Source organism: Cupressus sempervirens, chromosome 8, assembly GCF_028749045.1.
Source record: "Cupressus sempervirens isolate cs-2001-9-10 chromosome 8, ASM2874904v1, whole genome shotgun sequence".
NCBI classification, from domain to species: Eukaryota; Viridiplantae; Streptophyta; class Pinopsida; order Cupressales; family Cupressaceae; genus Cupressus; species Cupressus sempervirens.
In genome coordinates, this window is record NC_143125.1 from 531944592 (window position 1) to 531961096 (window position 16505).

At 35.6% G+C, this 16505-nt stretch overlaps 1 protein-coding gene across 4 annotated transcripts in view; it reads right to left on the reverse strand.

Moving 5' to 3' along the window:
- LOC149543535 (lactoylglutathione lyase family protein / glyoxalase I family protein) overlaps nt 1-14775 on the reverse strand; it is a 65970-nt gene extending 51195 nt beyond the window's left edge. The window contains exons 1-7 of one of the 4 annotated variants that reach the window (XM_089798328.1): nt 14649-14775; nt 14253-14375; nt 13633-13694; nt 12321-12381; nt 12099-12178; nt 11900-11970; nt 11638-11727 (exon numbers count right to left, since the gene is read on the reverse strand). In XM_089798328.1, the coding sequence (XP_089654454.1) occupies nt 11638-11727; nt 11900-11970; nt 12099-12178; nt 12321-12381; nt 13633-13694; nt 14253-14345 (457 nt within the window). In that variant the 5' untranslated portion in view covers nt 14346-14375; nt 14649-14775. Of the gene's footprint in view, nt 1-11637; nt 11728-11899; nt 11971-12098; nt 12179-12320; nt 12382-13632; nt 13695-14252; nt 14376-14493 lie in introns of all 4 variants that reach the window. The other 3 variants (XM_089798329.1, XM_089798327.1, XM_089798326.1) reach the window with 3 other exon arrangements.
- Between the last annotated feature and the right edge of the window lie 1730 nt (nt 14776-16505).

A 16505-nucleotide genomic window follows, 5' to 3' on the forward strand; every position in this document is an offset into this window, starting at 1 on the left:
TGGGAGTATCCATGATGGTTGTCACTATGTAGCTCTAATATTGAGAAGGAATCCTTCCTAACTAAGAGGGAGTGTTGGTGTATAGCTCGGTTGGATCCCTTCTAGGGACGACCTAGTACAACTAATGGCTAATTAGCTTGTTGGCCTTAGCCATGTTGCTAATGAGCTTTGTCATATCAATCCTTATTTGGGTCTAGCTCTATTTGGGCAATTCGTGTAAATTGCAATAATGTAATTGAGCAATATTATTATATTGGGCAAGACCTATATGAATGTAACTTGTAATTAACAGGTTTGATCCTATTCTTGACACCGAAACTACAACGCTGACTGAAGGTATATTAGGAGGCGTTGTTTCATATATACCCAAGGCTATTCTTGCATTAATATTAATGAATTTTTAGTGTGCTCAAGGGTGATGATAAGAGATTATCATCTATGGTTGGGATGACAACAGATCTGATGGTTTGCCTATGGTTGACAAGCACAACCATAAAGTCAATATAATGATGCACCTAGAGTAATCAGTACAAAGAAGATGGTGGCTGATTTTTCAAGGTGAGGTTGCATGGGCAGCCCAATGCTTTATTTGTGCAACAGCTTCTTCAAAGGATAAGATAGCTTATCATGTTGATATTCAACCATTGTTGGAAAAACATAGTTTGTTGTTAGGCAATATTCCTCCATGTAGACCACTAGATAGTGGCTTTGAGCATGTCATCAAGTTGGAGGGGGCCAAGCCTTTCATCACTAACCCGTATCAACACTCAAAAAGGCATTAGAAGGAGATAGGTAAGGCCTTTAAAAAGATTACTTGATATAGGGTATATTAGACCCAATTTCAAGCCTTTTGCTTCTTCAATAGTTATCGTTAATGATAGAAACATGTGGATATGTATTGATATAGAGAAAGTAGTTGCAGAAAGTTGTACATGTCTTCTTTGATGATATTCTAATATACAACAAAACATGGGAGGATTATCTCAGACATTGATGAGGTCTTAGATATTATGGAGGCACAATCACTATATGCAAAGCATCTAAGTGGGGTCATAGATGGCAGCACCCTTAATAGACTTGACCAAGAAGAGGGCATTCACTTGAATAGATACGACAGTACAAATCTTCAAAAAGCTCAAAGAGGTAACAAGTTTGTGTACAGTTTTAGCATTGGTATATTATCAAAGTCCTTTATGTTAGAGAGTGATGCCTTTGTTGAGGAAATCAAAGTTATCATAATGCAAAACAGACATCCTATAGCTTTCAAAGATAAGAAGCACAAAGAGGTTGAAAGTAAAAAATTCATTTATAATAAAAAGTTGTTAGCCATAATGCATGCATTGCTAAATTTAGATAGTATTTGGTAGGAGGTAAATTCATAGTAAGGAAAAATCATAGTGGAAGTATTGAACACCCTACCTATTCCAAAGCAAAAACAAGAGAGCATATATATGGGCTTTAACACTAGTCTTCCACAAGTAAACCGAAAACATTGTGACATTATGGTGGTAAATAGATTGACCAGGCACGCCCATTCTTGAGCTATTCTAAATTTGAGGCACCTCAAGCTGCAAAATTTTCTTTCAACGAGATCTTCAAACTCTGTAATCTACCTAGCTATGTGGTTCGTGACCTTGAAAAATAGATTTCTCAATATATTTTGGCAGGAGCTTTTCAAATTGGCAGGTATGTAGTTGACCCTACACGCAAATTGTCACCCATAGATAGATGGACAGCTTGAGATCTTTAAAAAGTTGGCAGAATGCTTAGATCAGTTTTAAGGAACTATGTAGCAAGGCAACAGAAGGCTTGGCTCAAGTGGTTATATTTGGGTGATTATTACTACAATATGGCATGTCACATGTCTATCACCATAGCTCCTTTCAAAGCTGAGTATGGATATGATGTCACATCTTTTGTGGACTTAGTCATTGTTGATACAAGGTTTTTAAGGCCGAGGATTAGTTCTGGAAAAGTTGAGACATTCTGATGTCACTTGAGAAGGATCTCCAACAAACTCAAAACCAGCAGAAGATTTATATTGACTAGCACTGGTTAGAGAGATCTTTTTAAATTGGTAACTTGTTTTCTTGTGTTGCAATACTACAAATGGTTCTCCTTGGAGAAGAGTGGAGCAGAAAAGCTACAACCTCAGCTTTGTGTACCATGCAAGCTTGTGAGAAAGACAGGAGAGGTTACCTATGAGTTAGAGATGCCCCCGAAAAACAAGATCCACAAGGTTGTCCCATTTTCAGTGTCTCAAAAAGGCACTTGAACAACATATTTTATTCTCTCCTAAGCTACCTCCATTGTATTAGAAGGTAAATTGATTTTGGCACCCAAGGTTAATTTAAATGTAAGGGAGAGAAGATGAAGAAGCGAAAAAATTAAAGAGGATTTTTCATGATGGAAGGATTTGCTCTAGAAGATGCTACTTAAAAGGAAGATCAGAAACTTCAACATCCAAATCTACAATTGTTTAAGGGAAAGTGAATTTAAGTAGGGAGGATTGTAATGTCCCCTTTGCAAGCATGATCAACTAATTAAGACCCTTAGCCTATTTAATTCTTGTAGGCTAAATGGGCGTTGTAAGGGAATAGTTAATAATCTATTTTTTTGTTGTCTAAAGTCACTCATTTTACAGGGAACTTATAATTAACTAATTATTTAATAAAATATTGGGTAGTTTATTTTAAATTTTCTTTGGAAAGCCCAAAAGTAAAGTTATATTAAAAAATATATTATGTGTCACTTTGATAGAAAAATAAAATGTAAATTTCAAATACCAGAAAAAGGTTATGAAGAGGAGAGATTGCAAAAGTAAATTCATTCTTGGCACTTTATCTTTAAAAAGTTCAACTTTGGAGATTAAGCAATCTTTCTGGCTCTAATGTCCCCTATTGGAACCTTACACTAATTTGCCCTAGAATTCCCAAATAAGGTATGATTATATTTAAGAATGTAAGTTGTATGTTCTATAACTTGATTTAGAACCTGCAACCAGGTTAGTTATCATTATGTAAGATGAATAAACATATATAGTCCAACAATGTTATAAATAGAATTCTAATCATCAATACAATGTATATAATATACATGTGGGATTCTAAGGATTTTCCCAACAGCCCATCCACATTATAGAGCACCATGGGAGATCATACAAGGCACCTCAAGCCTATCCATCAAGCCGAGGAGCATGGAATGACACTCATTATTCGGCCTCCCAGCCAAACTCGGGGTTGCTCTACTCAAATGAAGCCTCGCACTACTTGCATCCCTTGTATGTGCATTCTTGCCTCCATAATGAGATGGCAGATTGGATGAAAGCTTTAAAGGAATCTTTGCCATAATTAATTACACTTATATTTATATAAGTTAGTAGCAATATGCTGTTTCCTTTCAAATGGAAGACATACAAATCAGTCAAGTCAGAATGCCATGTGTTATTCTTGATACCAAAACTGATCAGTATATTAAGCTGGTGTTGAAATATTCCAACTGGTGATTCTCGTAAGAAAGTTTGAAATTCCATGGGTTCATCTCAAATATAACCAAATCATCTCAAGCATATGCTGTGAGATTTTTCTATTAGCAATGCATCCAGTTTCATTAAATAACTGGAAAGTTCAGACAGATTTACCACTTGATATTAAATGCTGCGATTGGAAGTTTAAGCAAACACAACACACATGATAATACATACCATTTAAATTCATACACTGACTTCATGAATCAACTGGAGATACCAGATTAGCCGTATGCACATGCTCAGGTGGAACAATGATGATCAGGCTGTGGTTAAATACAAGGAGCTACAATTCTTATGCTGGTGTCAAGTTCAGACCTTGGTTGATACTCAGAATAATTGCAGATCACCTATCAGCCTTTGAATTGCTCCAATAATATCTCTATACCATCAACTGCATGTAATTTCACCTCCAGACAAGCAGTGTGTTTATGTAATTGGCATACCTTGATCGCTGAAATGAACTGAATGGAAATTTCTGGGGTTCCATCCAAAAGAAAAGCGACACAGGATTTGCGTCCTGAGCAGACTACTTGAAGAAAGCTTTGCAGAGAAAAAATTATGATGAATGCCCAAGACATGGCCACCGAACCTCCTTAAATAACCTCTGAAAAAGCCATTGCTATTCTTCATGGAATTACACTTTGCCAATATTATTAAATTTTTTAGTTGAAAACACCACCAAGGCAATTCTTTCTAGAGGTAATAATGTTTCACTTAAGTTGGCTCCCTTTTGAGATGTAATATAAATTAATTAAATGCCAAGGAGTTACCACAATAGCTTTCTCTCCCTTCTATTTAGTTAAACACTAAAAGAAAATACCCTTTATTAACTTAATGCTGTTAATGTTCTGGTAGCTGCAGCAGAAATCATTCATGCCTGTGCTCATCCTTACAGCTCTCTCAAGTTTTCTCTGAGTATATATGTTATGCTGAACTGGATTATCAGTCTTTGGTTCAATCACTTGTGTTGATTTTTCTCTATATTTCTTGCTTCTCTGATATGTATCATCGGGCTGTTTCTCATCTCCTGTGGAGTCTATTGTGACTATGTATACTGTCCATTATTCCCACGGCAAATAACCGTCACTGCCCAGCTTTATGGTATCAGTGTGCTAGAAATATCAGGCTGTATGTGACCACTATTCTTTTGACAACAGTCACTTATTGTAGACTTTCATTTTGTGTTCCCTTCTTCAGTTCAATCATCAGATGATATGGCTTCTAACATTTTCCCTGATGCTCATGATATGGCTTATGGGTGGACATGTCAAGTCTCAAATGGACTATATGTTGTGTTACGTTTGGAACATTAACTGCCAATGGTTCCTTGCTTTGTAACAGGTGTCTATCTGCATCCCTCGATGAAGTCTAGTCGGTTCTTGGGAAGTATCGATTATATGTACTGGCAGTGATATATAAGTTTTACTGTACAGAATTGGACAAGACAGCAGAGTGTGAAGTTCTTCGTATGTCTGAAGTATATTTTTCATAGGTGTGTTTTATATGCTACAGAGTGTGTTCGATCGGTCTATGATCAATTTATGTTTGTAAGTCATACTCTCTGTTAGAGGTATCTGTGAGATACCTGTAGTTTTTATATATTCTGCAATTGCATAGAAAAAGTGATCAAAATGTGTATAAGGCTTATTGATTGATTGTTAAGAGTTAACAATCATAAGCATGAGAACATTGTATTTCTTTTGAGCCTTCAATAAAGGATCTATCTTTTGGTGTGGCTGAGTTTTTCCCTCCAGTAGGAGGGTTTTCCCATGATAAGTTTGTGTATTCCTTTGTGTTCGTTATTCAGCTTTTGCATTATTATATATTCTGGTTCTCAAAAACTTAACATGGTATGGGAGCAGGTTTAAGGAAACAATCTGAACCAGAATAGGACATTTGAATTCCAGAAGAAACGCGATATCTAATGGGTGTTGAATATGTTGTTTTGCTGTGGATGTTTCAATCTCAGCTCTTTAGACTTCTCGTGCAATCTTCTGTGCTGGGGTTCAAATCTATGTTACCCCAGGTTTCCAAGATGGGGGGACATGGGGACAGGGAAACGGGTTTCCAGGACGGATTTTTTTTTCTCAGAGCAGGGGACGGCAGGGGACGGCAGTGGAAACAGCTATATAAAAAGTAGGGAAAATTTTAAATATTCATATAAAAACATGAATAACGCATGCTTATATAAATTATAGAGCCTTAACATACAATGTTTGTGCTAAATAATTTAACTTTAGAGTTCACATGAGAGTGGAAATCAAACAAATTATCAAAACTGAAACATTAATTTAATGGGACAGCCAAGGGAAAGGTTTCCAAAAGTTTCCAAGTTTTCGGGACGGGGGGACGTGGGGACAGGGTCAATTTTTGCCGGAAACGTGTCCCCAGGTAACATAGGTTCAAATTTGCTTCTCTGTTTGCACTATAATTGTGTGATGATGAAAGATCTATTGGTGTATTGTGGGGAAGATTAAACTATGAAAAGATAAGAATTTTATATTGATCGAGAATTTTATATATTTGATATAATAACATTGACTGTAGGAAATCATGTATGCTTCTAGCATTAATCTATTTGATTTCATTACTAATCTCCCTAAAATGCTTCAAGGATGGATCAAGAAGCAATGACATTATGTGAGATTACATGGGGCTGAATTAGTTACTCAAGTTCATTAAAGAGGAAGAACCTATTCAGATTATCAATAGAGGAAGAATTGGCATTCAGAGGGAGATTATTCAGCTCTACAAATCAGATTCAGAGGGAGCTTGTGTGATAGAGGAAGAACACCTAATTCTTTGCGAGCTCGTGTGGTAGTGTGACCGCTATAGCTCCCTGGTTGATCAAACTCGGAATCAACTTTCCTATTGAGATAATCAAAGCAGTGAGAATGTTGCCCTTGCTGAGAGGGAATCTCTGTTGATAGAGAATCTCAGCCATTTGTTTACATGTTGTTAATGAGTTCTTCTCTGCAAGAGAAATTTGAGGCGAATCCCTTGTTAACGAGTTCTTCTCCACAAGAGAAGTGCAAGGTGAAATCCCTTGTTAATGAGTTCTTCTCCGTGAGACAAGTCTGAGGTGAAATCCCTTGTTCCACCATCTACAAGTAGGCATGGTGGATCCACCCTCTGTGTGTAGGCATAGTGGAGATGAATTTTTCTTTGGGAGAAGTCTGAAGTGAAAACCCTCAATCCACCCTCTACAAGTAGGCATGGAGGAGATGCATTATTCTTTAGGAAAAGTCTATGGTGAAAGTCCTCATTCCACCCTCTACGAGTAGGCATAGAGGAGATGAATTCTTCTTTAGGAGAAGTCTGTGGTGAAAGCCCTCCTTCCACCCCCTGCAAGTAGTTATGGTGGATCCACCCTGTGCGAGTAGGCATGGTGAATGTCATGAAAGAAATTCAATGATGTAGTACTTATGTTTATTCACCCTCTGGGAGCAGCCATGGTGAATCATACTGAGATGACAATATTATGTTGAGAAAATCTGTGATGAGTTTTTTTTGCAGCTCCTTATGCTTGTCAGGTTGTAAGGCACCATGACATAATATCTGCAAATAATTTTTCCTTTGCTAAGAGGGAGTATTAATGTTCTGGTAGCTGCAGGAGAAACCATTCATACCTGCATTGATCCTTACAGTGTTCTCAAGTTTTCTTTGAGTATAAATGTTATGCTGAACTGTGGTTATCAGTATTTGGTTCAATCACTTGTGTTGATGTTTCTCTACATTTCTTGTTTCTTTGATATGTATCATCAGGAGTTGTTCCTCATCTCCAGTGAAGGCTCTGTCGTGACCATGTATACGGTTTGTTATTCCCACAGTAAAGAGGCTATGTATTCTGCTGAAGGTGAAGTGGTGCTATTCATTAACCGTCACTGCCCAGCTTTATGGTATCGGTGTGTTAGAAATGTCAGGCTGTATACGATCACTATTCTTTTGACAATAGTCTTCATTTATTACAGGCTTTCATTTTGTGGTCCCTTCTTCAGTTCAATCGTCAGAAGATATGGCTTGTGACGTTTTCCTTAATACCAATGATATGTCTTATGTGGTGGGACATGTTAAGTCTCAAATGGACAATGTGTCGTGTTATGTCTGGCATATTAACTTTTGAGAGTTCCTTGCTTTGTAATGGGTGTCTATCTGCATTCCTCGGTAAAGTCTATTTAGTTCTTATGCAGTACCAATTATATGTACTGGCAGTAAGATTTTACTATATATAAGTTTTGTTCTACAGAATGGACAAGACGGCAGTATGTCTGATGTATATTTTTCATAAGTGTGTGATATATGCTATGGAGTGTGTTCGATCAATGTATGATCAATTTATGTTTGTAAGTCATATCATTGTTAGAAGTAACTGTAAGATACTTGTAGTTTTCTATATTCTGCATTTGCATAGAAAAAGTGATCAAACCGTGTATAAAGCTTATTGATTGATTGTTAAGAGTTAACAAGCATAAGAGTGAGACATTGTATTTGTTTTGAGCCTTCAATAAAGGATCTATCTTTTGGCATGGTTGGGGTTTTTGCTTGAGTAGGAGGGTTTTCCCAAGATTGTGTGCTCTTTTGTGTTTGTTATTCAGCTTTTGCATTATTATATATTCTGGTTCTTGAAAACTAAACAAATGCATTGGCCTATGAGGAGAAAAATAATAGGCTACCATTATTATTTATTTATTTATTGAAGCGCTGGGCAAAAAGGAACATGACAAGTGCGTAGTTTATTAGTTGCAATTCTGAAAGCTTTTTGCTTGATTGAATCCTTATTATTCTGCTTCTTCGATCTAGGTCTGTTCATAATTCTCCTTCAGGTTTACTTATAATCCCGATTTAGGTCTGTTCCTAGATCTTCCTTTCCGTTGACCAGATATGTGCTTTATGCATTGAAGTCTCTTTCTCCAAATGGTGGTCAGCTCAATATGTATCCTGAAGAGTCACAACTTTTACGATCATGACAACTCTTTTTAATAGACGCTCACTTTCATAAACAAAGTGGTGCATGCCAAATCACCTTTATTAAGTGTCACTACAAACTAGTTCATGATTAATAATAGATCCCTGCTGTTGGTCTTACATATATATTTATTCTTACATTGTTGTTATGAATCTTATATTTTGTTTTTTAGAGGAATCGCTGAAAGCAGAAGAACGTTTGAAAGTGTCTGTATCCCTACGACACAATCTCAATCATTTGCAAGGCTTCCATGTATGTGTTGACTTTGCAACTAATCCAATTTGTACCTACTGATCCCATCTACTATAGATGGCAAATACTCATCCCATGAAGGATGGTCTCAGGACAAATCCACACTGATGTATCATCAAATTCTGTGTGTGTCGATCAGAGAACTCGTGATGAGCTCTCCTCCCTATGCAGTCCTGATAAAAAGCTCCCACCGCAGTGAAGCGTTAACAGTCATAGTCCTAAATAAGAGCTCTGTCATATGACCTATCACTAACATCTACAGTAGATGTAACCACAGGAGAACATGATGCAACATGTTGTTCTCTGCTACTCTCAACATATGCACTCATCCCAACTGTATCATCTACACCTGTAATTGGGATAAGTGTGGCCACATCCTCAACATAATTTGTGGAAAGAGGAAAATCATCTACTGCTACTATGGGAAACAAAATTATGTTTGCAGATGGTGTTAAGTGATCCCAGCTCCACTTACATGAGCAATCAGCATCAATCCCAAAAGCAGATTGTCATAAGACCATGTTGCATCCATCTCAAACAAAGAATTGTCCCAAAGTGAACCTCACTACTCTGTTAAACTGTATCCTTACATGACATTGTCTCCACATCACTCACCTCGTAATCAACAACATTATGTGTGGTATCATCAATGCACACATCAACATCCACAAGCATACTGCTGCATGCCTCAATGGTCACTCATTTCTGCCAAGGCAACTGCAAGTCCATCCAAAACCCGATACTAGGACCTATTACCCACCATTGAGTTTTCTGATTTATTTTCCTGGGTCTGATTAGTAAAATCAAATTTGCTGCGACCCACATCTGCATTACATAACTCTTAACACTAAAATCTTGAGTATCTACACCCAAAAATTCCATACATCCATCTTTCACACAAGGAAAGACTGCTATCTCATGAAGGGGCTCAATACTAAGTCCACTGCCATAAAACGCAGACTAATTAATGTGCACTTTTTCCTTAATTTCCCCCTCCTACCACCAGACACCATTTTCCTGTTACTCTATGAACCAACTCTTCTTGCAAATAGGTCATGAGCTATCCTATGAGATTGCTTCTTTGCTAGCCCAATCATACCATATAGCTTTGGATGAAAGTTCATAACATGATAGAAAGATAAACCATTCTTAACATTTTGAGGAAGAGTGTAATATTCTGCCAACATGCTAAGCACTTCCTTCCTTTTGATACTAATTAGATTTTGTTGTGTATCCTTCATCTGATTTCCTTCTTATGTAGTCTCCTGATTAGTTCCATGACTGAAGCAATTGCAAGAATGTTGATCACTCACATGTCAAGCTAGGAACTCAAGATTTCCAAACCCCGCGGGATGGAAGGTCATAAAACAGAGATCAACAAAACTAGGTGCTTTCATCAAGGACTGTGTCTTGATGAGATAACTTGCAAGATATATCACAGGTTAGAAATTTAAATAAGAAGAATGATGCTTATATACATACATAAATACATAATAATTGTCTATACACACACAAACCCTTGGATTCTGTAAAAATACAGGAGCTCTCATATGTACAGACACAGAGGCTCTTAAACAAGACAAATCCACAAGGCGTTGGATTTTGTAAAAATACAGGAGCTCTCATCAAGGACCATGTCTTGATAAGCTAACTTCCAAATACATCACAGGTTAGACAATAACATAAGAAGAATGATGCTTATATCACTTCCAAGGGCCACTGTTTTTCTGATAAATGCTGTACCTCAAAATATCTTGGTTCCATATTTGGCGCTAAAACTGATATACACGCCAAGTGAATAATGTTTCTTGGATTATATTCAAAGTGAAAAATGTCTTGGAAAATACTTAATCCTTTGTTTTCATTTGGGCTCTCCAACAACTGGAACTGGTTTGCTCTTCTGATGGGGAGGCAATTTAAGTTAGTACTGTATAGGAGTTTAGACATCGATCTTGAGAAAGATTTCTACTCTGTAAAAAGTTAAAACTTAAGAATGCTGAACATCTCTGGGGAGATCTCAGCCTTTTTCTTCTAAAGAAAATAAAAACTTGTTAGGCAAAAGCAGCAGCAGCTCTGCATTTCAGAGTATCATAGAACAATTTTTTTTGTTATCTCATTTATTATGGTGTTTTCTAACTTCGTACCCAATTAAGATGTTATAAACATACTGCAGATCCACTTTATGAGGAAGTCCATATTATTCTTCCTTTAAGTCTTGAATCTGAGAAATCAGCAACAATCATTGAATTATAAAAGGAATTGATGGTGCAACAAGGGTGTCCTTTATCATACTTATTAGACAATTCATAATGACTTCTTGTGGTTCCCAAAGAATTTTCATGAAGCAGTGACTATTAAAGCTTCAAGGATAGAGATTATTCATTTTTCAAAATAGATTTAGTTGTTACTCCACTCATTTTCTATAGGCACTTTGTTATGTATATTGAGATGCCTAATCTTAAGATCAAACCTTCTCCATGTCAAATTGTTTCTTTAGCTACTCTTTTCGTTGGCACCTCAATCTTCTATTCAATTATAAGGTCAATTTACTCAGATAATCAACTTAAAATGTATTTCTACTTTAATATGATATGTAAAAGTCTGGTGGCTGAGTATTATCCTTCTAAATTTGATCCATTTTTAATAATATAATATCTAAAGAGCATGACACCAGATTGTTTTCCTCCAAAGATATGTTTTTTATGCTGTTGCTGCCCATTGGAGACTTTATGAAATGTTCTGTTTTACTTTTCATACAGAAAATCTTCTAAAATGCTTGTAAATATTGATATGTGATACAAAACCACTTTCATTAAAAAATATATTGTTAAAATGCAGCTCGTACCATTTAAAGCTCTTTCTTAGTTTGTAAAATAGAATTAATACATACCATCATCTGGCTTCTTCACAAACTCGACTCCAAGCTTTGTAAACCTTTCACAGGCTTTGTATGTATCATCTACTGTGATGCCAATGTGTCCTGCAAAGAATGAAAAGATATTCTATATAATATGCAACACAATTTAGAGAGATTTGACCGCATTGTCAACTATGAAGCCAATGCTGAACAGTATTCCAGTTCAAGCTTAATGATAAAACAGATTATACCGGATTTTCCTAACCCCAGATTGACAGGAACAGTTGGTATTTACCAAAACCACGTGGTTCAGAGTTCCCGCTGTGGTAACCTTTGAAGTCTGGGTCAGATTCAGTTCCCCAGTTACTGATTTCCAATACAATCTAAAGTTAGTGCTCTTGCGTAGCTATAGGCCATGTTTCTACTTTTTTTAATCTGACAGCACCAGCCCCAGACAACTGAACCTAACAAAAAGAATGGATCTGACTATTTACTGTGTAAGCTCAATAGTAGCCTTCCGACTGAAAGTCCAAACTGTTCGGTCTACAGGATCAGATGGAAAAACATCAGTATCCTGTTGAAAAGATGAATAATATTAGCTCAGTCCAAGTTCAACAATCCATAACGGAAATTAAAAATCAAATACAAAGATGCACGTTATCTGAAAACAGATAATCCAAAAAAAAAAATCATTAGAGTATGAAACTGAACTTTACCTCGTACCCCATAAAGTAGATGCTAAACTTCATATCTGGAAAATCAAGTCTTTTGAGCAGTCTGATGTTCATATCAAGGAATGACAAGTCAGATACTAATACAAACCACCAAACTAAGAAAGACTGTAGTTGGAAATAAAAAGTGGTTGATACAAGTAAAACACAAGTCCATACAACTGAAGATATAATCCTTTGCCTGAAAAGAAAAATTATGTTAATCTAGGTCCTAGCAGGGATATTGGTCACTGTATTTTCCTTCTAGAGCATTCAATTTATTGGTAATCAGATGCCTTGTGCCATATCAGCATCAATTGCACCCATTGATGTATCTGATCTAAAGTTTATAAACCCCAACCATCTGTGAAGCTCTGCCTGCCTTACTAATATCTACTTTTCTTCTTAAAAAAAGAATCAGAATAACTCATCAAAAGGAACAACGTGTTGAAGGCTATGTTTGCCAAACAGGTTATTCCTCTTTTATTAGGGGCCATATGTTCATGAGAACTTAGCTGGCTACAGCCATGAAAAAGAGCTTCAGTGTATCCACAAGAGAAAACTCGTTTTGTCTTTATTTCATGGAATCGTGAATTAAATGAAATCCATAAAAATTAGAGCAAATTCACTTGTCTGAAGTGTGTGTACTAAACGATGAATACAAATTCACTGCAAGAGGAAGAAATATGTGACCCTGCTTCAGTCAGATCAAATTCTCTTCATTTTATCCAGCCAGCCACACATATAGTAGCTTCATAAGAACTTAGCTGGCTCCATCTATGAAAAAGAGTTTCAGTGTATCTGCAAGAGAAAACTTGTTGTCTTTATTTCATGGAGACATGAATTAAATGAAATCCCAAAAAAGCAGAGCAAATCCACTTGTCTGAAGTGTGTGTATTAAACGATGAATACAAACACTGCAAGAGAAGACATATGTGACCCTAGATATTGCTTCTGGTTTCAACTGTGTGAGATTTTTTTAGCATATTGATGCTAAAAAAATCTCACACAGTTGAAACCAGAAGCAATTTCTATTGTCATGGACTGTGGAAATATAATGGTGTTAATATGTGACCCTGTTTCAGTCAGATCAAGTTCTCTTCTCTTCATTTTATCCAGCCAGCCGGACACTAATTGAAAATATGAAATGCACATGCTGTCAGCGTAATGTAATTATAATAACGTGGCCACCATAGAACAGTAATCTAAGCTTGATAGAATATTCTCACTTACATACAACAAAAGCCTGGATGCAACTAGGACAATTTACAAATCCAAAATGAATAAATAAAATATGGATAGGTTACGAGTAAATTACTTCATGCCCAGTACGCGTGAGTAAAAATCCAAGGATACTTTAGGATCTTTGATTCGGTACATCTGCAATTGGGAAAATACAATTCCGTTTTAATTTGAGCTATTGGCAATTCAGCAGTAAAACAGTATTTAGACACTTTATTTTTGTAAGACTTGGTTGTAGCATTTTATTTCATTAAAGACCTAATTCCTGTAAGTAGCGATATCTTCTGTGACCCATTACTATCAAACACGCAAGTCCAAACCTCAGTTGCAGATTAAATTCAGCAGCAAAGGATACTACATGCATGTCAACAAAGACTAGACAATTGGGTGACCCGGGATTTACGCCTAGTTTTAAGAGCATTTGCCCAGGATTTAAAATGGTAAAAGACTGAGTCTCGCCTCTCTTCGGCATAGCCCACGAGCAGATTTTCCCTACCGAAATGGCTCATCCTCTCTAAGGATTTTATTTATTTAGCAAGTTATGAAAAATATTCAATCTATATAAACAATCATAGTCAAAGTAGTATGAATTGATTACAGAAACATCAATTCACAAATCCACTATCACTACATTTTCAGCGGTTTAAAATGTTTTAGAACGAACAAATCGTTGAAAAAGATGACGAATAAGCTTACAGTCTGTTGCATAAAATAACTCTTCGTAGCCTCGTCTGGTTTGTCATGCAGCCCAGGATTATTGGCAGCGCTTTCTTTCGACCCAGTGGCCATTGCAGCAACTCTTATCGGTCTGTATTTTTTCTGCACACCCACCCGAAAAAGAAATTTAATAGAGCAAAAAGAACAAGCGCAAAAATTTAACACAAACAAATAACATGTTTGTGAAAATCAATAGCTGGATTTAAGTCAGAAGGGTGACACTGTAATATGCTGTGGTCGTGCGAGGAAAAAAAGAATGTCCAAATACAGCAGCTGGTCTATGAAACCTACATAATCTGATTGGGTATGCAGAGGACAAAATAGACATGGCCATTGCCCTTACCATTGTGTGCACTAGAGTTGGTAGTAACTTACCGTTTCAGATAAATGTCAGTAGCAAAACCATCCGAGGATAATTGTTTCAATGGAGATTTTTAGATTGCTATCTTTACGAAGTAGAAATTTTAGAAAACCGTCTTTATTATTAATTTACTCAAATAGAACTTTTAAGAAATAAATGATAACAGGGCCCTGCCCAAAAAAAACAATTTAGAAACGACATAAAGAGATTTGCACCTTTATGGACAAATTTCAATGATAGATTCCTAGGCACATTATGGAATTACTTTGACGTAATATACTTAGGTTCCTTAAAACACTTTGCTATGCAATTTTCTCTTTAAATGGCAAACATCTTTTAAGTATTTTTATTAGAGAAAAAAAATTGATATATAAATCTATGTATAATTTAGAAGGCTTATAATTGTAAGAATGAAAAGTATATTAGGTCAATTAGGTTGTGTTTAGATGGTAAGGTCATAAGATTTTCATGTTGGAGATATTTTGACCCTCTCAAAATGACATATAGATTGCTTCAATGTTGACTTCAGTTGACTATGTGTCTATGAGTTGAATATGTTGAATTCAGAAGACAACAAGAAAAATTTAATTTTTATTTTATAGTATTTTGTGTGAATATTTTGGTATTATTGTCTTTGAACATCATTTTGATTAATTTTGTGTTTATTGATCTCAAACATGTATAATTACCTAGAAATATAGATTTATCTCAATAAAGAACATTTATTGATATCAGTTTACAATTTCCAACAATTTCCCCTTCCAAGTTGAAAATCATAGGGGTAGTATTAGTCTAGATCAAGATTACAGGTGCAATTTCAATCCACTTTGTCAAATTCTAAATTTAATCGAGGTCTCAAGCCAACATGGTTTTAATTTGTAGTAACTAATTTATTCATGTGTCAAATTTTTCAAAGTTCTTAAAGAACAAGTATAGAGGGACAGTACATGCATGTCAATCCATAAAAGGAGTTTCATTATGAGGACAACCTCTTCATATCTATCTATCACATTGGATTAATCATTAATCATTACTCAATCACTTGCATCAAACAAAATAACCATACTAATCCTTGCATCAAAAAGTGTCAAAACCTTAGTTCTTGCATTGGGTCACTTATAGTATCAAGTGTGTTATCTCAAGTCTTGAACATTTGATATTATCATAGTCACTTTGGTGCTAATTCTATTTTTTGCTTATTGTCTTCCAAATTTGTGGAATTGATCAATAGGATTCAACTAATATGCAAGGAGGGTACATGTTGATATCTTATATTTAGCATAACAAGTTCCAACGGTATTATTTGGTACCAACACTTTTTCCAATATGGTTATGGGCATCAAAAAAAAAAAATTGTAAGCATTGGATCAATCTAAAGAAGAAGAAAAAAAAACAAGGTTGCACAAAAAGTTCAAGACTACAATATTTTGATTTAATGGTTGAGTTGCACACACTATATGTATATTTCAATTTACTCATCTCGAATCTAGTTTTAAAAACCATGGTGTGGTCACTTGTCATTTGTAGTGCCCACCTATAGTTTGCTTTTCCATTATATTTACCAAACTCTTTTATGCCTATTTCATAAATGTGTTTGTTTCAAGGATATTATTTCATAACTTGGACTATAGATATATCAACGATGATTACTTAGTTGACTATATTTTATGTGTTGTTTAATGATTATGGTTACTGGTGCATTAATGATGCTTTAATGATTCATAGTTAATAAGCATGATTTCTTTCATAGCAATGTTAGATGATGCTTTAATGATAATTACTTCATATTTGTAACGATGCATTATTTTATCTGAGCATTTGATGTTTGACTTATAATTATTATGGTACTTACCCAATACTTGCATGTGTAT